At 40.2% G+C, this 25,991-nt stretch overlaps 1 protein-coding gene and 1 long non-coding RNA gene across 7 annotated transcripts; one reads left to right on the forward strand and one right to left on the reverse strand.

Moving 5' to 3' along the window:
- Nucleotides 1-918: 918 nt before the first annotated feature.
- Nucleotides 919-20,112, reverse strand: LOC139077873 (tigger transposable element-derived protein 1-like). 6 transcript variants are annotated; one of them, XR_011530469.1, is made up of 4 exons: nucleotides 20,016-20,104; nucleotides 13,608-15,507; nucleotides 5,941-6,337; nucleotides 919-1,177 (listed from the first exon to the last, which is right to left on the reverse strand). XR_011530469.1 is itself a non-coding variant. In XM_070587219.1 (3 exons), the coding sequence occupies exon 2, from the start codon at nucleotides 14,709-14,711 to the stop codon at nucleotides 13,641-13,643; it is 1,071 nt and encodes a 356-aa protein (XP_070443320.1). In that variant the 5' UTR covers nucleotides 14,712-15,507; nucleotides 20,016-20,112; the 3' UTR covers nucleotides 919-6,337; nucleotides 13,608-13,640. The 6 variants fall into 6 exon arrangements, 4 of the variants coding, with proteins under 4 accessions (XP_070443320.1, XP_070443319.1, XP_070443321.1 ...); XR_011530470.1 differs by having other exon boundaries at nucleotides 5,941-6,478; XM_070587219.1 differs by having other exon boundaries at nucleotides 919-6,337; nucleotides 20,016-20,112.
- Nucleotides 20,113-20,172: 60 nt separating this feature from the next.
- On the forward strand, nucleotides 20,173-23,822 carry LOC139077874 (uncharacterized). The gene is made up of 2 exons (XR_011530471.1): nucleotides 20,173-20,300; nucleotides 20,845-23,822. It is a non-coding gene; the product is annotated as an uncharacterized lncRNA (long non-coding RNA).
- Nucleotides 23,823-25,991: the final 2,169 nt, after the last annotated feature.

The following is a 25,991-nucleotide window of genomic DNA, read 5'->3' on the forward strand; positions in this document are numbered from 1 at the left end:
TATATGTCCACCACAGGTCAGCAATGGGCTCTGCTCCAGTCACTCAGGGACACAAATGATGAAGCCTGCACCATCTGGGACAGGGGGTGCCTCCAGAGTCCCTCCACAGCGGCTGCAGCAGTGGACACCAACCGGAGGGTCATGCAGGGCCCTTGAGTGTACACATCCAATTGGCCAGACCGGTCTCATGGTCCTACCTACTGCAGGGAGGCTGAGAAATTGAGGGGAGATCACGGGTGTTCCATGAGCAATAAACAACTCTATCACTGATGCTCAAAGGAGTCTCCTCTGACACAGTGAAATTTGAGTGGGAACTTTACAAAGGAAGAAGCTGTACAGATGTTTGGAGACAATTATTGTCATTTATGACTCCAACAAATATACGCTTCCTGCTATTTGTTTCTAGTGAGCAGCCACCCCAAATCTTTAAACTAGATATTCTGATGGGTATAACTAACTATCTCAACAACCTGTTCCTTTCTCTCTCATCACTGCTCATCCAAGCAGTAACATCAGACCTTGATTACTATAACAGCCCTACCTACCATGGAACATCACTGCCCTGCTTTACATCCTTTAGGAACATCACCTTCAGGATAAAATCGTAATTCAAGGACTGACAGGCACACTCCTGATCGACAGTAACCCACATCCCCAGCCTCCTCATTCAATAGTCTTCCATATATTTAGACTCTATTGCTCACTTATTACCTATTTAAAATTTAGCATTACAGATAATGCACAAGGCTTTAAACATTACTCCAAGGACTCCTAGAATAAAGTCAGAGTGAAAAGACTGAAAAAAGTTCACTTAAAAAATTAATGTTTATACAATAGCACTTTAAAATAAAGAGTCCCATAAACATTTTACAAACATTGTTTTGTTTTGGGGGCAAAATTATGCTCAGAGACTAAGACTGTCTTTGTCAATAGTTTATTTAACACAGGTTCACTGTGGGGTCTATAATAGTTTTGCAAGCCAATAGCATACAGGATAATGTCTCTTAATAAGTCCATGAAAAAAATAACACGCCACACTCCAAACCAATGACAGATTAATCACACAAAGGCAAGAAGAGATGAAACGAATAAAGTCCAAATTTAGTTTGAGGTGTACCTTTTCATACGAGGAGGCACTCAGGAGAGATGGCTTGACCAACCAAGAGGGGATGTCCACCTGCCAACACAAAAACAAGTCCCTTGTTGCCAGAGCACATTGCAAAGGAATGACAGCACCAGCGTTGGTAGGCAGGCTGATCTCCTGCATGGGGCCACTGTGCAGTTTGTTACCACCACTGATAAGGGAGTCACCCTTACCACAGTAGGAGCTAATGCCCCAATGTCCTTAGAGAATTTATTTAGGTCAGCAAAGTGGTGCCTTGCCCAGACACAAACTCTCAAATAATCCTCACAAACTCTGGGTATTTATAGTCTGAATGCCCCCTTGTGATAGTTGCTTCTCCACATGTTCTTACTGATCAGCCCCCAGCGGGGCCCCTCAGCAGCTGGGCTACTGAGTTCTTATCATGGACAACAGATGAAATGATGACATCCTGACACAACTTACTTCATTCTTAGATCAAAACAATAATGTTCTTTTTGTCTTTGTCACAAACAAGTGGATTAAAACAACATAAGTCATAAACTAGTGGATTTGAAATCATATTAAACCAGTACACAACAATCCACCCTGTGATTTTAAATCATTCACACACCAATTAATTATCAAGGCCTAATGCCCTGTAGAAATTTAAATTCACAAAAATATCAATCCGCCCTGTGATTCTAAATCACTTACAATCTTAATCACAAGCAATCATATTTTGTGGGTATTTTTTCCTTTGACACACATTCTTTTACACTATAGTTTCATGATCACTTTAAGGAACCATATTCCCAATATTATCAATAAAGTATAGTAAAGAACTCTTTAACATGATGCCATATCCAATCACCAAAAGATCAAATATTAAGTTTCTTCAACCACTCACAAGCTTCCTTGACCATTGCACTTCCATGTAAAAGCCATTTTTATAAAGCTGCAGGGGGTACAAGCTTGCATAGCATCATTAGGCACACGCTCAACTGTCATTACATCAGAATCTAAAGCTGTCATAACTTTGGGAAAAGCATATTTTTGTTCTGTTTTCAATTTCTGCAAAGTTATTTTGACTTTATTAGTCTCATCTTCTAGATGTTCTTTGTCTTAAGTTTTCTAATATACCATTTAAAATTATTAAATTAATTTTAGGAGGTCCAATGTGAAACATTTCTCTGGTTATTTTATGGTTCCTTTATCTTCTGATGACCTTAAATAATATCTTTTTTCTCCTACTGTTACATTCATTACCTGTTCTATTTCTACACATCCCATTATTTTGTGTTATGTTCCCCCCGAATCCAGCAGGTTAGGGTAAGGTTTGGCTTAGAGTATACTATCACTGGCCCAGTTTCCCATACTATATTTAACTGGTTGAGGAGGCATCAAGGCCATAGTCATGGGTACTTGTACCACAGGTATATCCAAAGGTCTAGCAATAAGAAGGACATTTTGATTCCGTTCCACTAACACATCCTTAGGAACACATTTTCCTTCTATCATACAGGGGCTTTCTGTGGCCTGTAGGCTCCGTCTCCCTTTTGAAATTGGGAACTGCAAAAGTGGGGTAACTCAATGTCATGTTTCCTCCTTTAGTGCCAATATTCTCATTTCACAGATGCCCAAGGAATCACGACCATTAGGATGTGTGGTATCTACTCTACTGCTGGTTGGACTGTCTTATCTCAGGTGACCAGTACTGCCCTGAGATTACAGCTGTTCTGAGTCTTCCACATATCAACCAATCTTAACCACAGTAATTGATAATCTACACTGAGAGAAACATTTTTTATGTTGTTTTTATAGTATTTTGTTATTTTTAGCATTTTCTCCAGTTGTTTTATGTAGACTCTCTATTGCTATATTTACTTCCCTATGAAATTCATTTATGTTTTATAATAAATTGCTAATTGTATCCATCTGTGTACCCAACTATGATAATGCTGCCATTGCACGTGTGTTAAATTGAGATTGTTTGGTTTCAAAGTTTTTAAAATCTAATGTGATTTGATCAATTTGGAACTGAGAAAAAGCAGCTGCCATTGCTCCTCCAATTAAACCTCCTAAGAGTCCAATAAGGAACTGTAAGGCTTTTCTTCCTTTCAGCAAATCTGTTTTGGGCATAGGTTGTAAATGAGGCATAAATGAAGACAGATAAAACTGAGCACAATTTGGGGATCCACATCCAGCTTGAAAGACTTGTATATTAAATTTCAAGGTATAGGTCACTACTGTGGGCTCCAACATGACCGTGAGAGGTTTTACTAACACAGGTTCCCAAGTTCTTGAGGTAGAAATCTGTGGTGTGAGCTAGAAGGCAGAGGTATACCCCTGAGTCTAATGAACGGCATGTATTATAGCTAGGTTTCCTCTGTGAACTCTACACACTTTATAAGGTGTCTCTGTTCTTTTAAAGTTGGACATAGTGTCCATGGATCTATTCTAATAGGCGAATACAGATTAAACAGCGTAAGTTGGGAGTGTAGGAAGTGACAAAATTTTGTCATATTTATAATTAAAGATATAACTGCCCAATTGTCTTCATGTGGATGCACTGTGACAATGTCTATCCCTAGAGTATCATCACGACCCATGGCTGGAACTACACATTCCATATTCCATAAACTCATCTCTATTAGTTTTTAACAGTTTTTCTAGGTTGGTTCAAATCTTCTAGTTTAATATTTTACTTCTCACTCTCATTTTTCACCAGTCACCTATTAATTTTTCATGTGGTCTGTTCCATAAAGCACGATTTTACTCCAATTGGCAATTTTTGACATATTATTATCATACAGTTTTTTTACACTGACATGACCATGCTCCTGCTTCCCATCTAGCAGTATTTATCTCTACATTAGTCATGGTACATCCCAGTGTGCATCCCAGAAACTGGTTCCGAGATTCTTGTCTCATCACTAAAGGAGCAATCTGCCTGTGGCTCATACTCACGAGATTTGTATGTCATTCATATGTTCTATTCAAGGATATATTGTTTGTAAAATTTAAAGTTGAATAGTTGACCTTAGGCATGGATCACCATTAATGTTTGGTTCACAGTTGCATTGTTTGGTACATCCCCACATGAAGATTTAGAAATATTTTGCAAGGTAAAAGTCAAGAAATAGTCTATAGATGGCACCAAAATATTTATATGTGTTTTGTTACAAGACCAAATTAATAATTTATAACCCTTCGGTATGAGTATGAAAAGGGTGATACTGTCTGGTCCTGCAAAAGTATTTAATACAGCATCAGAGCACACAGAGGAACTGTGTATAGCAACTTGCTCTATTTTCCCCAATCTTCATTACTCTGTTAATATTTGTCTGTGCATGTACAATACTCTTCTGTCTTGGTTTCCAGACTGTTTTGCTTTGATCATGTTTCCTGGCCTACAGTCATCTCTATAGCATTTGTTAAACAGAAAGGATCTTTCTGTTATACACTGTAACATTACCTTACTGTTTGAGTAAGCTGTTGGGTACTTAAATACATGAGATAAGCCACGTTTACATGTTTCATAAATTAGATTTGTTAGTACCAATGGAAAAATTCTGTTGCCACTTGAGTTAAGAATATGTAAGAGAATCACTGCATGTTGTAAAAAATGTGTAAGGGTTAAAGAATTCTGCTAGGGATGTGGCAAGAGGTGTTTCATGTATGGTTAGATTGCCATAGCGGAACAGGTTAGGCCATTCTGTGACACAAAGTCTAACTTCTGCCATCAGTGGTATTGCATTCCCATGGGACTCCTAAATATAGACACTGTTTGTATGGAAGTAGAGATAGTTTGTCATTTATTTCGGGTATCGTTTTGGTGGAATCAATAAGTACCTTATTGACTATATCAATTGGTATGGTGGGTGTCTGAGTGGCGTGAGTGGTATTTTCTCTGTTATTTTCATAATAAAAAAATAATAATCATGGTTCTCCACCTTATCCCATGCAGATACCCATTGCCACATAGCTAAGTGATACAGGCCTTTGAGTGATGTCTCTGAATATCAGTCACATGTCCTGTGAGTATCTAGTTGTGGTTCTCTGTCACTAGCATTGTCATTTTCTACCCTGCCAATTGATGAAATGTACTCAAAGAGCATTGTGCAAGGGTGTAGCATTGCCACATTTCTACAAATGAATCTTTTGAGGTCTGTGTGTAGAGAGCACATAGAATCTCTCCATTGTATTTCTTTTAGTATATTTGATCATATTCAACCAACATGGTATATGAAATTTTCTTCCTACTGCATGTTTAATTCTATCATAGCATGGGATATTAAACTGGTGTTTATACATAATGGTTTAATTATCTTTTCTAATACATCCTTATTAGTATGTGTGTATGCAGGCAATTTGGTAATTTCTTGTAGCCAAGTTTGGTCTATTGCTAAAGCCAAATATTTGCCTTTATATCGCACAAGATTTTGATCTACTGGGTAAGGATCAGTGGTAGTGTTGATATGCACAAGAAATGTAGCTGTGCTGGAACTGGGTGCATATAAGCTTTTTCCCATTAAACATAAGATAATAAGCAATTTAAGCAACATACAATGCCTAGGGATGCCAAATGGGTGAGTAACTAGTCTCCAAATTCTGAAATGAGCAAGAGCAGCAAGATGGCCTAGTATTTGAGTGGCCATAATATTTGAAATGGGTCTTGGCTGTGGGCACCCAAGCGCCCATTCTGTATATTGTGCAGCTGCTCTAGTGCAATAGTATGCTAAAACACTTAGTAGATCCGAATCAGATGTGGGTTGTTTTTAGTCAGTCCTTAAAATGTATCAGTGCTGATCCTACTTCACAAAGGGAAGGGAAGGGAAGAGTACAAAAGCCAGTACCTGGTTGTATTGGTATACGTGCTGGGGTATAATACTAAGAGTCAGTTAGAAGATCCAGGTCAATCTTCACCCTCCGAGCCTGTGTCTAATGGGGGTGTTCTTCAGGATCCTCGTTGAGGCTTGTGGAGATTGAAGTGGAGGTTTCTACTGCTTCCTTGGCTTCCCTCAGTATTTGCTTTCTTCGCTGACTGAAGGTTCCCCAGCCAGTAGATGGTGCTGATGGTGAAAGATGAGGTGGAAAGGATGGGCTTGGTGATGCAGGTGAGTCCTCAGATGCAATAAGGTGACAGGATGGTGTTCTGTGGAGGAAGTAGAGGATGTCACAGACTGTGGAGTTGTCTCTGGACCAGAGGTGGCATTCCATTTTGGAATGGTGGCACAACTGCTATTTCTGGAGCTGTTGGAGGAACATGCATAGCTGCATGAGTATGATATCCCATAATGAACAATGAGCAAAATAGTATGGCCAGTAGGTAGCATGCCACACTGACCCACTTAGCCATATTTATAGGGTTCAAGATGCAGAGCAGATTCATGCCTGCAAAATAAAAATAGTGTACTATAAATTTCTACTTCTTCCTTGTTGTTCTTGCTACTCAAGAAAATCTATAGCTGTTATGGTCATTACTGCCAATACCACCTTGAGCATAATCACCTTGCATCATGATAGGCTAAATATTAGGCATCTGATACAAAAATGTGTCTACTATTAAGTGCACTTAAAGTGCATCATCATATAAAGAGTAAATATCTTTTTAGCACCAGCATCCCGTGCTGATACAATTGAAGATGATGCTATTCATGCTGGAAAATTTTATAGAGGCATATTGTTTTCTTTAATTTGCTACGTCTTTTTAATTTGCTTTTTCAATTTTGTTTTAATTTCATATGTCTTTTTAATTTTTTTTTTAATTTGATACATCTTTTCCTTCGGTCACCCAGTAGGTTTTATTAATGGCAGATACTATAGTTTCCCTAGTACTATATATATCATTATGTTTTTAAATTAATATTTCTTTTAATTTAGATTCGAGGGTGTTAATAGTGCTAATTCGTATCTTTGTGGGTGCCTGCAATATTAGTTCAATAGGAGTTTTTCCATTCCTTTTACATCTATGGTTTAGACATGTTGCTGTTTCCCAGACGGCTTTAGTCCAAGCTTTCATATCTGGATTGTTAGTAAGCAACCTAAGCTTTTGCCTGAGCAAGCAATTATACCTTCCAATTGATCCAGAGGCAGCTGGGCTGTGGGATAACTGGAAGTTCCCTATTATGCCCTGGTTTTTGGCCCAATCTTGAGTTAGCTTTCCTATAAAATGGGTGCCCTGGTCTGATTCTATGATCGTTGGGATACTGTAGCAAGCAATCCAAATTCCAGTGCTCTGAAGAGAGAATTTTTGATCACTTTTCTTGAAGGATAGGGTAATCCCATTCCTGAGCATATGCCCACAATGGTGCATGCAGTTTATTCGCTGATAGAAGCAAGGGTCCTATATAATCAATTTGTATTATTTGCAGGGTTCTGTCAGCTTTAACCTTATCTGGAATATTCATTAATGACCCTCAAGCTTTAAACTTTTGACAATTCTCACATCTTAAGTTGAAATTGGAGGTATTTGGTAGGTATATAGATGTTTCTTTTCTCTAACCACGTTCTAGTGCTGTGTATGGTAGCATGACATGTTTTGTGATGTGCCCATGCAATGATCTTATCGACTGGCATATCTATGTGTTCAGGTTTTACATTCCATTGTCCTTCTCGTTTATGTATCATTGTGCTTTGAATTGGTTTCCTCCTTAGCCATGAATCATTGTGCTTCTTGAGAAAGGATCTTAGAAATCCTCATTAGTTTTCCTATTGAGTTTGTCTACAGGGTTATTAGTTATTTCAGAGTTGTCCTTCCGATGTGCAGAGACATGTGATAAAGATGGAGATGTCAGCCAGTGCTATTTTCTGCCATGTTTTTACCCCTTATGTTCTTATTTCCTATTTTCCAGTCATTTTCCTGCCACATTCCTGAACAAGAACTAGTCCATTAGCTACAGCTCACGAGTCTGAAAAAAGATATACCTCATTTTGAGTTTCCTTAACAGATTGTTCAAGTGCCAATTTTACGGCTATTAGTTCAGTGTATTGTGCTGATTCTCCTGAGCCTGGTTCTGTCACGGTTACACTGTCACTAGCCCTCAAGGCTGTGGCCTGTCAGCATGGGATGGTGTCATGGAGGCTGACCCATCTGTAAACCACGCACTGTTGAGTGCTGTGGACCATGGTGGTCCCTGCTGTCCAAGTGCTTGAGCTTGGATAGGCTCACTCCTCAGAAATTCTGGCAAGTCCACTACTGGCATTGCTCAGATTTCCTCAGTTAATGCAGATGGTCAACCATCCATTCGTATGGTCCGCTAGGAAATATACCATTTCCATGTTAGGACTTTACAGTCAGGGGTAGTCCCCCTGTCAGAAGTCTGTTTCACCCACTCCAGAATAGGCTGTAAGAGTTTAAGCATAATTGGTTTACTTTCTGTTAATGGTTCTGTATTTTGTAGTACCTCAAAGAGTATCCAAGTGAGCTTTTCAATTGGTTGGCATCTATTCTCGAACCATGGGAACTTCTTCGTCCAAAACTCAACTGGGTAAAATTTGGGGTTCTAGTGTTTTAGTCCTTGTGACTACAGGCACTCTAGTTTATATTTAGTCTTCATTAGCTGGTGCCAAAGCGTTAAAAGTTCTTACAGCATTTTTCAAATAAGTAGACTGCCTCTTGAGTCTCTGTCCATCTCAATTTCCTACTCTTCCTAGCTATTTCATAGATGGGTTTCAATATTATCCGTGTGGTATGTACTGTTTTCCAATATTCAAACAGTCCTATCAGTTTCTGAGATTCTTCTTTTGTGGTAGGAGTTGGTATGCAATCTATCTTGTTTACGACTAGGTCTGCTATTTTCCTACCTTCAGAGGACCAAATTATGCCTAGAAATTTTCTTGCAGTTTGGGGTCCTTGGACTTAGTACATGAGTTGGTTGTCCATCCTGAGCGTATGGAATTCAGTGAACTCTATCTTGACCCTAGCCTGTTCTAAGTTATCACCATAAATAAGGATGTCATTAATATAAGAAATAATGGTTTGTGTGTTTTGTGTTTTCCTGAAAGGCTTGTGTGTCTTGTGTTACTAGGTTGTGTGCTGTCACTGGGTTGGTAAGATACCCTTGTGATAACTTAGTAAACTGATACTGTCTACCTTCCCATGTTAATACAGTCATGGGTTGCCTCTTCTCATCAAATGGAACAGCAAAGAACAGCTCAGATAAATCCATTACTGTATAACTTCTGGATCCAGTGGTGATATTGTTTATGATCGTGCCTGTATCTGGGAGTGCTCCCTCAATTTTTGGAGAGTGTTTAAATCCTATAATTAATATAAATTTATATGATCCATCTGGCTTTTTAACAGGCCAGACTGGGTTATCATATGGTGAAAATAGTAAGCACAATAATTTGTTTCTTTAGGAGTTCCTGAATTTTTTCCTTGAGTATGTCCTCCCTTAAGATTGCATTGGGGTATATTTATTATTTCAGATGGGACAGGCAGCTTAATTGCAGTTCATTTTGCCATAGCCAAATTAGTTTTAGGAATTGTTATATCCTTGTTATATGGTGTCCTATTACATCCATTCCAAGAATGTTTTCTAAATTGGGACCTACAGACATTTAGCCTTAATGGGTGATCTATCACCAATTGTTAGGAATCTATGTACCCACGTATTAGTTTTCCTCTTAATCTTTCAGTGAGTCCCTTTTTATTGTTAAAGTATTCTAAATTAGTAGAATATCCTTCTATCATTGTTACTGAGACCCTGTATCTAATAACATAGTACTATATGTAGGGTTACAAATGGGGTTTCTATTTACATGGCCCCTGCAACAAATGACGGTCGCATGGGCCATGAGATGGAGAATGCTGAATCCCTATGGGGGTTCATTGGGTTTTCTCTCCTTCCCCTATCAGTGGCTTGTTTATTAATGGAATTGGGTTTAATAAAGGAGCTATTATTTACAGTAAATGCATTAGTGGACCTATTTTCCGTAGGTGTATTTCCTTTAAAAGGTAGATTACTTCCATTTGTCTGACACTATAAGTAGTTTCTGGGGTTTCTACTGAGTTTCTGTTTTTATAATTTGGATTAAAGGGTGGTGACCCAAATAGTTTAGGTGGCCAAAGGGGCCTCATAGATTTAGGTCTATATGGTTTATTTTGATTGGATCTGTTTACATAAGGCGTACGCCTGTTTTGTCTCTATATATTAGTGTTAAAGCTATTGATTTGATCTTGACTTTGCTCCTCCTCAGCTGTTCTCAGCAAGCCAATCAGCTCTGCTGTGTTCCTGGTGCCTGCAAATACTGTAAATAATGATGTTCTGTCCTGTGGTGATACAGCTTTTAGGAGGACTTTTTCAATTTGTTTGGTTGTTTCTGGTTGTAGCAGTGGATGCAGCCTTCAGGATGACTTTTTAAATTTGTTTGGTTGTTTCTGGTTGTAGCAGTGAAGGCGTCTGTCTCCGGCATAAATTATAGTCAATAGTCCTAATTTCATTATTATATTAGTAGCTTCCTTTGCTGTTTTCCATGGAGATTTTTTTTTTTAAAGATTTTATTTTTTTCCTTTTTCTCCCCAAAACCCCCTGGTACATAGTTGTATATTCTTAGTTGTGGGTCCTTCTAGTTGTGGCATGTGGGATGCCGCCTCAGTGTGGCTCGAGGAGCGGTGCCATGTCTGCGCCCAGGATTCGAACCGACAAAACACTGGGCCGCCTGCAGCGCAGCTCGTGAACTTAACCACTCAGCCACGGGGTCAGCCCCTCCATGGAGATGTTTTAAAGGATAATATATTAGGTAGGCCATCTTAATCTCCAGGTTGCTGCTCCCCAAACAAAGATCTTTGTAAACTAGTATTATGTTCTCCAAATGCTCAAAAGTGTTGATTAAATTAAGCATCAGTGGTAATGGGTTCAAGTTGTACAAGCTCTGCTCCTATGAGATTCAGGCTGTGTCCTCCTCTGGACAATAAATCTAATATCCACCGGGTTCTGTGTCCCAATCAGTTTGTTGGAATTTCATTCTAATTTTTGTAATTTCTTGTCTAGTATAAGCTCTCCCTTTAATAACTCTGATTAGTTCCATATTATCATTTGTTGTAGTTTTGTCTATTTACATGGGTCTAGCTTCTAGTAGGTTAAAGTTACGGGGGTCAAAAGGGTAATAAAAATCATAGTGCTCAGGGCGTAGACTTTTGCCCTTAGGAGCAAAAGGGTCTGAGTTTCTTCCTACTCTGGAGATCACTGTTTGTGCTAGCACTTTTCCTTTCTGCCTGTCAACATCTATGTTAGTAATGTTCCTAATAAGAGTGCTGGAATTTCTTCCTTATTGCTCTTTTTAATATAGGATATAACTCACTGCGTTGGGTGATCAGGCCGACCTGGAGTTTCCTTAATTTCAACTTTTGTCTGGACTAAGTCTGCAAGAGGTCTCCAGGGGTCCTCAGAAGTTAATATATAATCCATTCCACCCCTAAAGCAGCTCTCGAGTAATGCTGGTATGGTTAACGAGCAAGGCATGTTTGCTACGTCCTTCTGCCTTCCACAATTGTGCTCAAAGTATGTTTTATTATAGACGCTTAATAGAGCATTCCAAATGGTTTATAACACAGTAAAGTAGCAGTAATTATGTAGTAATTATTATGGCCAATGTTAGTATCTGAACAGCTCCATCAGTTTGTCCATTCACAGCTTATTTATAATTTTAGCAGGATGCCATAGATGGTTAAGTAGTACATTAAGTTTAAAATTTGTCAATCCAGTAATGGGCTTTACTAGAATTTGGTAAGTTATAAATTTAACATAATTTATGAATCTACATTTCAAATTTGTAATAGAGTATGACATATCCCACAGCACCGACCAATTTTAATTATTATTACTTTTGGGTCAGTTTTGCCAACTATGCCAATTGTTTCATTTTGGGGGCAAAATTATGCTCAGAGACTGAGACTATTCTTGCCAACAGTTTATTGAACACAGGTTCACTGTGGGACTTATAATAGTTTCACAAGCCAACAGCAGACAGGACAATGTCTCTTAACAAGCCAACAAAGACGTAACTAACATAACATACCATGCTCCGAACCAATGACAGATTAATCATACTATTGTTCCAGGGCATGTTGCTAGGGAATGACAGCACTGGTGTTGGTGGGCAGACTAATCTCCTTCATGGAGCCACTGTGCGGTTGGTTTGTCACTACTACCGACGAGGGAGTCGCCTTTACCATCATAGGAGCTAATGCCCCAAGGTCTTTGGAGAGTTTATTTAGGTCAGAAAAGTGGTGTCTTGCCCAGACCAAAACTCTGGAATAATCCTCACTAACTCTTGGTATTTATAGTCTAAACATCCCCTTGCCACAGTTGGGGCAATGCCCATAGCCAAGAACATATGGAGACACGTTCTTACTGATCAGCCCTCAGCGAGGCCCCTCAGCAGCTGGGCTACTGAGTTCTTACCACAGACAACAGATGAGATGACATCCTGACACAACTCACTTCATTCTTATATCAAAACAACTTTTGTTTTGTCTTCATTATAAACAAGTGGATTAAGACAACTTCACTTAAGTCATAAACAAGTGGATCAGGAAACATATTAAATCAATACACAACAATTAATATATTATTTCTTACACCTATTAATAAGTTATATACTACGTGTAATTGTCTTCACTTCAGGAAGAAATGAAGTAAGCCTATTTTGAATACCAACAGGCTTAGAAAACATTCATAAACCCTTGTGTTTAAGTAGCACAAACTCTCAGGAAACCTCCTCCCCCAGGCAGCACAGCAGAGCAGAGTGGAACTAATTTGCCTTCCACCTTCTTCCATAACCAGCACTGTGTGCTCAGACAAGTTACTTCATTTTGTTATGCACTAGTCTCTTTGCCTGTAATACAGGCATCATACCCATCCCACTATTTTAAAGGTTGTTTTATGTAATCAATGTGAGAAAATGCATTTATTATCAAGCATGTGTGTATGTTTCACAGGTTACTTCACACATGCCCTGAAATTGTATACATAAAAAGTTTGAAATTTGACAATGTTAACCTCATCAACCAAAACCAATGTTAGAAATGAATATTAAAAAATACCAAAATAAAATTTCAAAATACACTTTACACTTTCAGGCTCCAAAACATGAACTTTATAAGCACTTTCAAATATTAGCAGAAATACAGCTTTGATAATAATCTTTTGAGGAAGTTTTATTAATACATAATCAGGTATGCTGTACATGTGCACTTAAATCTAACAAGCCAAAAATTCAGTATATTACGAAAGGGATACCTCCTAAGAATTCTAAATTATTTTTACATCATCAAAATAATTTTGGCAGCATAAATTCACAAGAGTTAAATATCCACCTGATCAACCCTAGTATCTAGACAGACCTCAGCGATACTGTGGGTTTGGTTCCAGACTACTGCAATAAAGTGAGTATCGCAATAAAGCAAGTTGCACAAATATTTTTTGGTTTCCCAGCACATATAAGTTATGCTTACAGTATTTTGTAGTCTGTAAGTGTGCAATATAGCATTATGTCTAAAAAAAAAAGTACATACCTTAATTAAAAAATACTTTATTGCTAAAAAATGCTAACCATCATCTGCGCCTTCAGCAAGTCGTAATCTTTTTGCTGGTGGAGGGTCTTGCCTCGATGTTGATGGCTGCTGACTGATAAGCGTGGTGGCTGCTGAAAGTTGAGGTGGCTGCTGCAATTTCTTAAAATAAGACAGCAAAGAAGTTTGTCGCCGCATTGACTGATTCTTCCTCTCAGAAACGATTTTTCTGTAGCATGCAATGCTGTTTGATAGCATTTTACCCACAGCAGAACTTCTTTCGAAATCGGAGTCAATTCTCTCAAACCCTGCCGCCGCTTTATCAACTAAGTTTATGTAATATTCTAAATCCTTTGTCGTCATTTCAACAATCTTCACAGCATCTTCACCAGGAGCAGATTTCATCTCAAGAAGCCACTTTCTTTGCTCATCCACAAGAAGCAACTCCTTATCCGCTAACGTTTTATCGTGAGATTGTAGCAACCCAGCCACATCTGCAGGATAACTCGCTGCAGCTTCTGTATCAGCACTTGCTGCTTCACCTCGCACTCTCATGTTACGGAGACGGCTTCTTTCCTTAAACCTCATGAACCAACCTCTGCTGGCTTCAAACTTCTGTTCTGCGACTTCCTTACCTCTCTCAGCCTTCATAGAATTGAAGAGAGTTAGGGCCTTGCTCTGGATTAGGCTTTGGCTTAAGGGAATGTTGTGGCTGGTTTGATCTTCTATCCAGACCACTAAAACTTTCTCCATATCAGCAATAAGGCTGTTTCGCTTTCTTATCATTCGTGTGTTCACTGGAGTAGCACTTTTAATTTCCTTCAAGAACTTTTCCTTTGCATTCACAACTTGGCTGACTGTTTGGCGCAAGAGGCCTAGCCTTCTGCCTATCTCAGCTTTCGACATGCCTTCCTCACTAAGCTTAATCATTTCCAGCTTTTGATTTAAAGTGAGAGATGTGCGACTCTTCCTTTCACTGGAACACTTGGAGGCCATTGCAGGGTTATTAATTGGCCTAATTTCAAAACTGTTGCTCAGGAAACAGGGAGGCCCAAGGAGAGGGAGAGACAGGAGAACAGTCAGTGGAGCAGCCAGCACACACAACATTTACCGATTAAGTTTGCCGTGTTATATGGATGTGGTTCCTGGTACCCACAAACAATTACAATAGTAACATTAAAGATCACTCATCACCATAATAAATATAATAATAATGAAAAGTTTGAAATATTGCAAGAATTACCAAAAATGTGACATAGAGACATGAAGTGAGCAAATGCTGTTGGAAAAATGGTGTAGACAGACTTGCTCAACGCAGGGTTGCCACAAACCTTCAATTTGTAAAAAATGCAGTATCTGTGAAGTGCAATAAAGTGAGGCGCAATAAAACGAGGTATGCCTGTGTATCGTATCAGGAAGCCTTTGCATATAGATACAGACACAGATTTCTGCAAACTGGTCAAGAACTCTGCAAAGTTCTCCAGGATGCAAAGGCATCTCCAGGAGGTGCTGATGGAGTGAGGGCTGCCTCTCAGCTCAGCAAGCTACCTACAAGCAACAGGGCAGTTTGGGGAGGGTCATAGGCACAAGAAGGGAGGTGATGGCAGATGGCGAATTATGTAATAGCAGGAGGGTTTCTTTTTCACTGTTACGTGCTTACCCACCCAACTCCATACCAATACACCCTCCAGGAAATGTTAAAAGAAAAAGTCTTAGCTTCAGAGGAATAGTGTTTCAGAGTCTTCAGCCAAAAAGGTCTTCTTCTTGTCCTTTAATTTCTAGTTTTGTAACCTAACATCCTGAAGATACTATTTCTCTTTGCTTTAAGTAGTCAACATTTTCAATGCATCTAGTTTTTCAGCTCTGACTATCCATCACTTAAATGCTTGGCTATTTATCATCTCTAGAAAAGAAAAAAAGAAACATTACTATTTTAGGATGCATGGATTTTTACAACAAATCTCTGACCAAATCCTCCTTAATTCACTAAACTCCCTTGTTCTGACTCCAAGATCACCACTTTCCATGTTTTCTTTGGAAAACAGATCTGTCTCCTAACTGATGACCCCACTCACCCTCCCCACTTACCCTTAGGCCTGCAGTCACAGAGATGGTTCTAAAACGCAAAGCTGATGCTGTTCCTCTAGTACTTAAAGTCTTTCAAAAGCTTCCTATTGGGGCCAGCCTGGTGGTCCAGCAGTTAAGTTCGCAGGTTCCGCTTTGGCGGCCTGGGGTTCACTGTTTCGGATCCCAGGTGAGGACCTATGCACCACTTGTCAAGCCATGCTGTGGCAGGTGTCCCACATAACAGAGGAAGATAAGCATAGATGTTAGCTCAGGGCTAGTCTTCCTCAAAAAAATAAATTAAAAAAAAAAAAGCTTCCTACTTACTGCCCACAGGGTGAAAGTAAATTCTTTAATAAGAGTCTAAGGGATTCCAGGACCTGGGTCCTGTTAACCTGTCAGCGCATCTTTGTCTCTCGTCTCTCAAGGCACACTTTGGGACATATCCTCAAAGCGCCAAGCTCTTTTTTACACCTCTAAGCCTTTTTTCACTCTTGCCCCTCAGCTTGGAACATCTCCCAGCCTCAGCCATTTGCCCTGGCTTTAGCTCTCAGCTTGGACACATCTCAAAGAAAAGCCATTAGCTATTACCTTTACACACACACTTTCACATAAAAAAAGAGCCGATATAGCTTACAGGTAAACCAGACTGCATGGATACAAATCCTGGCTTTGCCACTTAAGGGCTGTGAGACCTCTGGTGGCACATTACCCTGTATGCCTCAGTTTCTTCATCTGTAAGTGGCAATAATAACTAGTCACTAATGGTGTAAAAATTAAATGAGTTAAATTATGCTTACTATATAACATGTGCTATGTAAATGTTGCTATTATTACTAACAGACATTTTGAGCACTCACTGTGTGCTGGCCCCTTTCTGGTGCTTTTATATGTCTTAAGTCATCTAACCTAAGGCATGGTGAAGTGCCCATCCTGTGCGCTCTGGCAGCCCCATACAAAACACTTACTATCTAAGTGCTTCTGTGACTTTCCCAATAGGTAGTAAACTCCCTGAGGGTAGGGCATGTATCACGTTTATCCCTGTATCTCCCCACATCCTAAGGGTACCTCACATTTGTACGCAATGAATAAATGGATTTGATTTCAGCCTGGCACCTCTCACCAAATACTCTGAAGAAGTTCTTTGTATTGTTCACCTTCTCCTCAGCCCCTCTGAGGTTCTATCCCTGCTCCACTGAAACTGGCCTTCTCAAGGTCACCAGTGCCTCCCCGTTGCCAAATCCAATGTCTTGGCAGCATGCAACCCACCTGACCACTCTCCTCCTTCTGAGGCATGCTTCTCGTAGATTCCACGTTGTAGGAGTACTAGTGGGATGAGTTTTGAAGTACCATGGTTGATAATCTAGTGGCTCACGTCTTGTGGGATAAAAGCCTATTGCAGCCTGAACTGTCTGAAACAGTATTTAACATGGAGGTCTAAAGAGAAATAGCTCAACTTAGACCATGAAACTGCTACAGGTCCTATGTAGTCCTGGGTAGTAACTTTTGCAGAGGCTTGACGGGCCCATAGTGTAGGGGGGCCACCAGACCACCACAGTAGTACATGTACATCTACTTTCAAACCTGAATTTACTACCATTCTCTCTCTCCTTCAGAGCATTTTAACACTAACTCCTTCAGCAATAACCTTGTAAATTCATAAACAATACTAGCTCCCACTCTGATGATCCCTAATGGGCCAGTATCTTATTAATGCCACCTTATATCACATGCAAACTTAAGCATGGATTCAAAGTTACGTGATTAGCAAGAAAGAGGATGAGGCAAATTCCCTGTGCCAACTCACACCAACGGTCCTCAACCCAAAATCCTTATCAAATTAAGCCAGGGGGCTTGAGTCTCTCAGTAAAGTTACCGAATCAGACTCTCTAGGAAGGTAAGACTTAGACACAGACAGTCTGTAAAGACTCCCACGGAGATTCTGATGAGTTGCCCTAGTTAAGAACCAGGCATCAGATGAAGGTGTCTGTGATTCTACACTGGGCTAGGTGAGGGTGTTCCAAGGACTGGAAAAACAATTCCTCTCCAGGAATGGATATACAGGCATGCCTCAGAGATATTACAGGTTTGATCCAGACCACGGCAACAAAGCAAATATCGCAACAAAGTCATACAAATGTTTTGGTTTCCCAGTACATATAAAAGTTACGTTTACAGTATACCATAGTCTATTAAGTGGGCAATAGCGTTATGTCTAAAAAAACAACATACACATCTTAACCAAAAAATACTTTATTGCTAAAAAAAGGCTAACTATCATCTGAGCCTTCAGCGAGTCATAACCTCTTTGCTGGTGGAAGTTCTTGTAAGAAATGTAATATCTGCAAAGAGCAATAAAACAAAGTGCCATAAAACAAGGTGTGCCTGTAAACACAAAACCACATATGGCCATTCCTTCAAGAAAGGTTTAAAACTGCCATAGTTGTAGCATGTCTGTACAATGACGAGGAAACTTTGATTGCTATAAGCCACACAGTATTGAAAATAGAAAAAATATATATTACACAGTAACAGACTTGCAAGATACCAAGTCCCTCAAATCTTTAAGACCGCAACAACATCCACACAAAAATACAAACAAAAAATTGTTTTAATAAAAATACTAGATTTATCTATCTCTTCTCTGAAATGCTTTTGGCCCTTCAAAGATTCTACAATACACTCCTATGCTAACAGGAAAATGTCCCTCATTTACTAAAGAAGACAGATAATATAGCACAAAAATTCTAGAGGAGGATGAATCTGTACCTACTCTACCAGAGATAGGCTAAATTAGCTTTTGGACTGGAGTTAATGGCATTAACACTCAATGTACTTAAAAAAGAGAGAATATTCACAATTAAACTAGGGGTAATAGAGAAGTCAATCCCTAATTCAGAAAAACAGCAGTTCAAAGTCAGAATCTAGAGTCAGACTACATAGGTCAGAATCCCGAAATGTGCCATTTATGAGATGTGTAACTTTGAGCAAGCTACTAAACTGACCTGATTTTGGATTCTTTACCTCTAAAGTGGAGATAATAAGAATATCTATCCAAAAAATGCAATTAGACAGTGACTGAAAGACAGCAGCACTCACAAAAGGGGCTTTTTTGTTGTTGTTGCTCTTTTCAGGAACGAAAAAAATTCAATTACAATTGCATGTTTCTTGATGGATCTTTCATTCTAATGCTGAGCAAAGTACCCATAGTACACAAGTGAACTTGCCTGTACTCTGAAAAAGAGTATATTATCATTGAAAAACATTTCAAAAACTCTCAAACATTTATGCTTTTCCACAGATCAAGAGTAAAATAAACTCACTCACAGAATTTTCATACTCATTACACTGTCCAAATCTAGGGGAACAGTCAGCAAAGATTTGTAAAGAGGGATTTAAACTGAAACTCAAACCATAATTTAGGCTTTTGGACTGGGACTAAGAGTTAAAATTAAGTTTATGCTCCTCTAGACAATTACACCCGACTAAAAGCAAATTAAGCCTTAAAAAAACGTAAAATAACCACGTTAGCCAACACATTAAAAAATAAATTCACTGAATATATCTAATTCAACTCTATTCTTAGGCATCAGACCAGCACCTGGCCAACAGCAGGTACATATTTCTTAAATGAATGAGTGACGTTAAATGTCAACACATATTTCTTAAATGCATAAATGACGCTCTAACTCCCAAAAGTAATATAGAAAAGCCAATATACAATTAGGCATGACCCAGTATTTTGAAACTAATGATGACAACCTTTCTTATCACAGCTAACAATTACATCCCTTCTGGGAGCCATGCACAGCTCTCGGTGCTTCAGAGGACCGACCCCTTAGTCCCACCACCACCTTACAAAGCAGGTACTGCTGCCCCCCGTTTCCCAGAGGCGGTTCCCCGACACCGCAGGGCCAAGGTCAGGCGGAGAAGCGCTGGGGCAGGACCCCCGCGCACGCTCCGAACACTCCCGCGTTTCCAGCCCCTTCCCGACACCCCACGCTTCCCCGCGCCCCGATGTGCCCTTTAACCCCGTCTACAAGAGTGTTTGGAACACACACGCCGACGAAGGAGGGGCCCACAGCGGCCTGCGGGACCGGCGCCGCCGCGGACCAGCTGCGGGAGGCCCCGCCCGAGTGCCCGGCGCACCCGCCCTCCGCCCGCAGCCCCGCGGGGCCGGGCTCCTGACCCAGCCGCGCGCTCCCAGCCCCGGCCCGGGGAGGGACGCAGGAGCGCGGAGGCCGGTGCCCTCGCCGACCCTGGGCCGCCTCCCCTCCGGCCCGTCTCCCCTCGGGCCTGTGCTGGCCAGGCGGCCCAAACCCAGGAAAGCCCCAGCCGCATCCTCACCTGCGGGTACCTGGCCGAGGATGCTCCCCGAGAACGCCAACTCCGCCAACCCTGCGCCCGCGCGCACGTCGGAGGGCGCGTGCTCGGTGTCGTGACCAATAGGAAGCTCGGGCCGTGGCCCCAGAGGGGAGCTGGGGCCAATCACAACACGCGTGGCAAGTGGGCGGTGCCTGGGCGGCAGCCCTGTCCGCCGCGTTCCTGGGACGGCGGCCGTCCCGCTTCCGCACTTGAAGAGTGGCGTCGTCTGTTCCTCAGGCCCGGGCGTCCTCGCCCAGGAGGGCGAAGGCAGGTCCCAGTGGTGTCCGGGTCCCTTCCTTCCAGCGAGGGGTGCGGCCGCTGGGGCTCCCTCCACGTGGAACTCGGCGTCGTGCTCCACATCCCCCAGCGGGCGTTTGGGCCTGGAAGGGCCGCTGCCTCTTCCCCACTCTTTGCCCATCTATTTTTGCTTTTCTTTCTGTCTCTTTTTCCTATTTACGAAGGCAGACCTCGTTCTTCCTCGGACATGACCCCTAATTTCTACGGTACCTCAGAGGCCACCCCTGCCTTGACTTAGCCAAAATTTTCTCCAAAGAATTACAACGTGTCTGGCACGTTGTAAATGCTCGGAAGGTAGCATCATTATCAGGTACCAGCCCCTTTTCTAGGCTTTAGGGTATAGGGATCAAAACTCCCTGGTGTCCTGTCCTGCTGCTTATAATATACTGTGGACACTGACACGTTTTTAAGTTATGCTTTTGTAAGCACTGATAATTTTTGTTGAGTCAGGTATGCTCTCAAATGAGGATCTTTCCCAGTATTTAACCACACTTGTATTCTTTTTTAAATTTAGGTACTGTTCAAGGCAAAGTGAGAATGACATGGTTTCGATAACGTTACAGAGAAATCGTTTTCATTCTTCTGGTCTTGCCACATGTGGACCTCTGGCTGCTCTGAAAAAATCAACCAATGAATCCTATTCGAAAGGCACACCTGTGTCAGTGGTTATTTTCTCTACACCCACAACATCTGTCAGGCTCAGGTTTTTCATCCCTGCTGTGAAAAGTTCAAGTCCGGAAAATGGAAATGAGCTTTTCTAGTTAGTGTGCTACTTTTGCACAAGTACACGATTGGGATATAGTGAACAACAGAAGGAAGACGTGGATGAATAGATGTTTTACTGTACACTAAAAAACAATCATTTCCTCAGAGGAACTGCCTGATATCCTGCAGCAGGAGTTTTGCAACAAATCTTTGAAATGGAAGAAAAAGAGCTACTACTGAGTAACATCTTTGGTGCATTGTCATCTCATTTTGAATCCTAAAAACTGTCAAATACTGGATTGGTGACTGTTTTGTAAGCTTTACCTCTGTTGCTTGTGGATCCCTAAAGTAACTTGTTAATAAGCCTGATGACCGAATCCCAAAATTGTCTTAAAAGGACTCGTGGATATTCACAATCTTCGTACAGGAGAAAGTATGATTAAACTCCCAAGGTCTAGTAGTGCAGCACTGGGAATACAAGGTGAAAAATTGAAGAATTTGCCACAAAAGATTTTATAGAATATTCTGGGCTGAAAAAATGGATATACAATCGACTTTTTTAAATAAGATAAATGTCTCAGTTGATAAGTTCTAACCTGAGTCCTAAATTAAAAAGCCAAGTGTGCAATGTCCCAGTGGTTCTTGATCAGGCACTCCCTGTGATTATAAAAATGTGTAAATGTGCTATAAAGCAAGTCCCTCATTTTTTCTAATGAAGAACTATGCCCGACAGGGTCCTTCAGAAATGAAGAACTACACCCAACAGTGTAGTTCAGAATCTTTCAGATACTTTGGACACAAGAATCATTTCCTTACAAAGTCCAAGAGCAACATGTTGCTGTATGTGGTGAGCAGAGTCATGTGATACTCCGGTAGGAAACATTCCTTCAAAACCCATTTTGGATGCAATAGCAGGAAGTTGTTTTTCTCCCTTGCCAAACAAAAACTTTCACCCAGTCAGGTTTCTGAGTTAATCAAACCACTTGGAAAAGTCAGTTACTCGCTACCAAGAGGAGTACTTTGTTTGGAAAACTAGAAAACTTGTTATTTCCTCATTTCAATTCTTTTTTTGCCCGGGCATTATTGAAATTTCTTAATTCATATTTGCTGATCACATGCCATCTATTTGACTTTTTGCTAAACATATTTATCCCTTATTTTCTTCATTAGGTGAGCTGGTTGTAATTTCTAAGACTAGAAAAACATGTGAAATTTTGATGTTTGAGGGTCTAGGAAGTCTTTATGTTGAGCGATGTTTTGCCTCTTTTCCATAATGATTTAAGGAAGAGATCATGAAGAGGCACATTGCTTGAGGTATAAGAAAATGGTTTGGCAAACTAAACCATCTCATAGAAAGGGAATCTGGCAGCTTGTGGAAGGGCAGGCTCTTAACTGACCTAGTTGAAGAATTGCAGTATTGTCTTAGGGATGGTGGTGGTGATATTAACCTCAGTAACAGATGTTAGAATCTGGTGAAAGAGCAAATACCACTTTTTTTTTTTTTTGAGAGGATTAGTTTATTTTTTCTTATCAACTCAAGTCTACCCAAATATGTCAGATGGCTAGATCTCAGGTAAGGGGTGTGTATAGTGATAATAAAAACAGACTATAATAATTTGGAGGTTTGTATGTATATTAATATAAATTTATAAAAATATGTGAGTTAATATTTATGATTATTGAAATATTCAGAAAGTTCTTTTCACTAGTACCAGAAGAATTTTCATATTATTGTGAAATATGAGGAAGGGCAGATAAAAAATACAAAGAAGGAGAAAGCAACTTGATTCAGTTAAGCTTTTTTTGTAGGGGTGGACTCAAGGGAAACTTCTGACTTTTAAGTCAAAAAAAGGAAGCAAATTTCATTTAGTCAAATATAGATGCTTTATTAACTATGTTCAGGTTGAGGGCAGTAGAGGAGAAGGCAAGACTGAGGGCTTATGAGTAGAAAAGGCTTTGGAGTTGGGAAAATTGAGTTCTAGTCCCTCCTTCATGAAACAGTTCTATTGAGAAAGAAAAAGAAAAGAAACTGCTATTAATTATGCACCTAACTTCTATCTATGTCAGACCCTGTATCAACTTTCATCACATCCCAGCCGTGTGACTTGTGACAAATTAATTTACTTCTCAAGCTTCAGTTTGCTTAGATGATAATGACAGGGTTGGGTGAGAATTAAATGACAATACTTGTAAAGCACTTAGAACAGTGTCTGGCACAAAGAAAGTAAGTGCACTGTAAATATTAGTCATAATTTTTATTTTTATGTCTTATTTTCTATCGTATCATGCTTGTAACTCACCTTTTGGATTTGTTTCTTCATCAATAAAACCCAAGGCAAAGGAAGTTAGGTTAGTTGATCTCTAAGAGCATTTACAAAATTTTGTGGTTGTTTAGTTAAAGAGAGTGAACAAGGCAAAGAGAATAAAATAAAGAGACTGAGTGGGAAAGAGACTGAATAGATTCTGGTTTGTAAATGTATCCAGTTAACATGCTGCTTATTTGGGGGCTAGGCTTCAAAGGATTTTAACTTCCGTTTGAAATCTTGTAATTAGTTGATTTCCAATTGTTCATATATCTGTATTATTTAAAAGAGATTTTCTTGACCTTGAGTCAAAGAAGGTTGTAGATATGTTTAGAAGATTTACGAACCTCCAGAAAGTGTACAGTATGTACTGTATGTGTTTTTTTCTGGAGAGAAGATCTGTCTACCATGAAGTTTTTAAAAGCGTCTGTGACTACCCCTTAAAACCTGAGAATTACTGATTTAAACCCTTCTACATATTCCATCCTATCCTCCTGCATTTCTTTCTTAGCATTTACGATGGGACAAAAATATCTTCATACTGTGACCAGTCAGAGAGTTCTGACCACACACCTCTTCCCCAGACCTCTTTGTCACCCATTTTCCAATTCTGTTCCTTTGAAGTTCATAATCACCCAGCCAATCTATTGGCCACTGCTTATGAGTCAGTATGGATATGTGCTTCTGATCATCTCCGCCTCCAGGTAAAATGAACAACTAGGGCATCGCTTGAAGTTTTGCCCACTGAAAGGGTTTCCCTTCATCACAGTCCTTCATGGTTCCTGAAAAATGGCGCTGCCGAAGGGTCCCCTAGAGTAGGGATGTAGTGCTGTAGCTGTCTACTTTCAGGTGATGCCAGTATATTATGCAGAACTATCTATAAACTAGACTAGAATTTTTCTTCCTCTGTCAAGAAAGTCCCTATGTAGCCATGTTCGGGTTGAGAGAACAGAGGCAATGCCGCAGGAGAAGGAGCCATGCAAGTCTAAGTTGCTTGTGTTATCTTAATTTTACCTCCAGGTAAATCTCGTATATAAAACTTCACCTGGATGATAGAGTGCTGCTATGCACACACAACTTTATTACTTGGTGGCTTAGACGTCTCCCAGTTCTTCGAGGGCAGATCAAGTTGAATGGTTACCTAGTGGCTCATAGTCAGATGTTCTGTCTTTATTGGGGTGCAGTAGCGAGCCAGAAGCTATCAAAAGAGAACACATCTTCAGATGATGACTGAGCTTTGCTCCAAAATTCTGAAGGTTTGCAATGTGATTCTATAAAGAGTTGTCAAAGGCTTTGTACAGCATTTCCATCTGCTGCAACCACTTCAAACAGTTTTGGATCTCCTGGGTTATCAGGCTCCAGTGGCAGATCAATTTGTACGGCAGCTTGGACCTATTACAGAGCATTGTTTTGATCTGGTCCTCATTCAAAACTGATAGGCTTTAGGTCTCTTATTAAATAAGCCAAAGCTGCACACTGCAAATCCGAAGAACCCTTCACCTTGGAAAATATATCTCAACATACCTCCAGAACATTGGACCCTAGACATTTTACCAAAATAGTAGGGCCTTGTGTTTTGAGGTGTTTGTTTCTCATCTCTGGCATGTATGTATCTAGTCAAGGTATCTAGGATATCTGCTATTTTTTTGCTCACCAGATAAGATCAGCATGATATCATCAATGTAAAAGGCCAGCATGATATATCGTGGAATATAGAGGCTATCAAGACCCCTGTGAACTAGATTATTACATAAGGCTGGAGAGTTGATACAGTTTTGCTGATCTTGCCAGGTGAAAGCAAACTGCTTTTAGCATCCTTTATTAAAAGGCACAGCCATAAAAGCATTCACCACATTAATACCTTTTAACAAGGCATGTGTTCATTGCTTCAGTGAAAAAACCCACAACTGGATTGGCATCTGCAATTGGAGTTACCATATGATTAAGTTTATGGTACTCCATTGTCATTTTGCAAGATTCAACTGTCCTGTACAACCACTACATCCTTTAGGTCCTTGGTGGAGGCCCTAAATTTCGCATTTCCTCCAAGAGTGTTATATTGCTTTTAGTTTATTATTTTGGAGGTAGAGCCAGTTCAACTTTAGCTTTCCTACTATAATAGTCCTCACTCCACAGGTCAGGAACCAATATAGAAATACTACCAGAACTTGAGTATTTTTCTTCTAACTTTGCATTTTGGAATCGGAAAAACAACCATAGAATAAATTTGGGGACCCAGTAGGCTCACTGTGAAATGGAACTGAGCCAAAACTACATTAATCACATCTATAAACTCCTTTGACTAGTGGACCATAATGATATTATACATCCCCAGGAATGAGTATCACTTTAGAACCAGTGTCCATTAATCTCTAGAAAGTGTAATTTCCCTTCCATAATGCACAGTCACTCTGGTAATAGCTGCAGGTCCCTTTGGAGATGAGGAAGAGGAAGAGTTACAGGACTAGTTTCTAGCAGTGTTGCACAGTCCCTCCTCAAGATCAGGCCTCTGTTTCATTCGAAAGGCCCGAGGTCTGTGAACTGACTCGATTCTAGAACCAGTGGAGGGGCTGTGGACTCTATATTGTGGTGATTCAAGTGAAACATCTATTCACTAGACATAAAAAATAAGTTAAGAATTTAGTAGGCTTCC

This window comes from Equus przewalskii, chromosome 20 (assembly GCF_037783145.1).
Source record: "Equus przewalskii isolate Varuska chromosome 20, EquPr2, whole genome shotgun sequence".
NCBI lineage: Eukaryota > Metazoa > Chordata > Mammalia > Perissodactyla > Equidae > Equus > Equus przewalskii.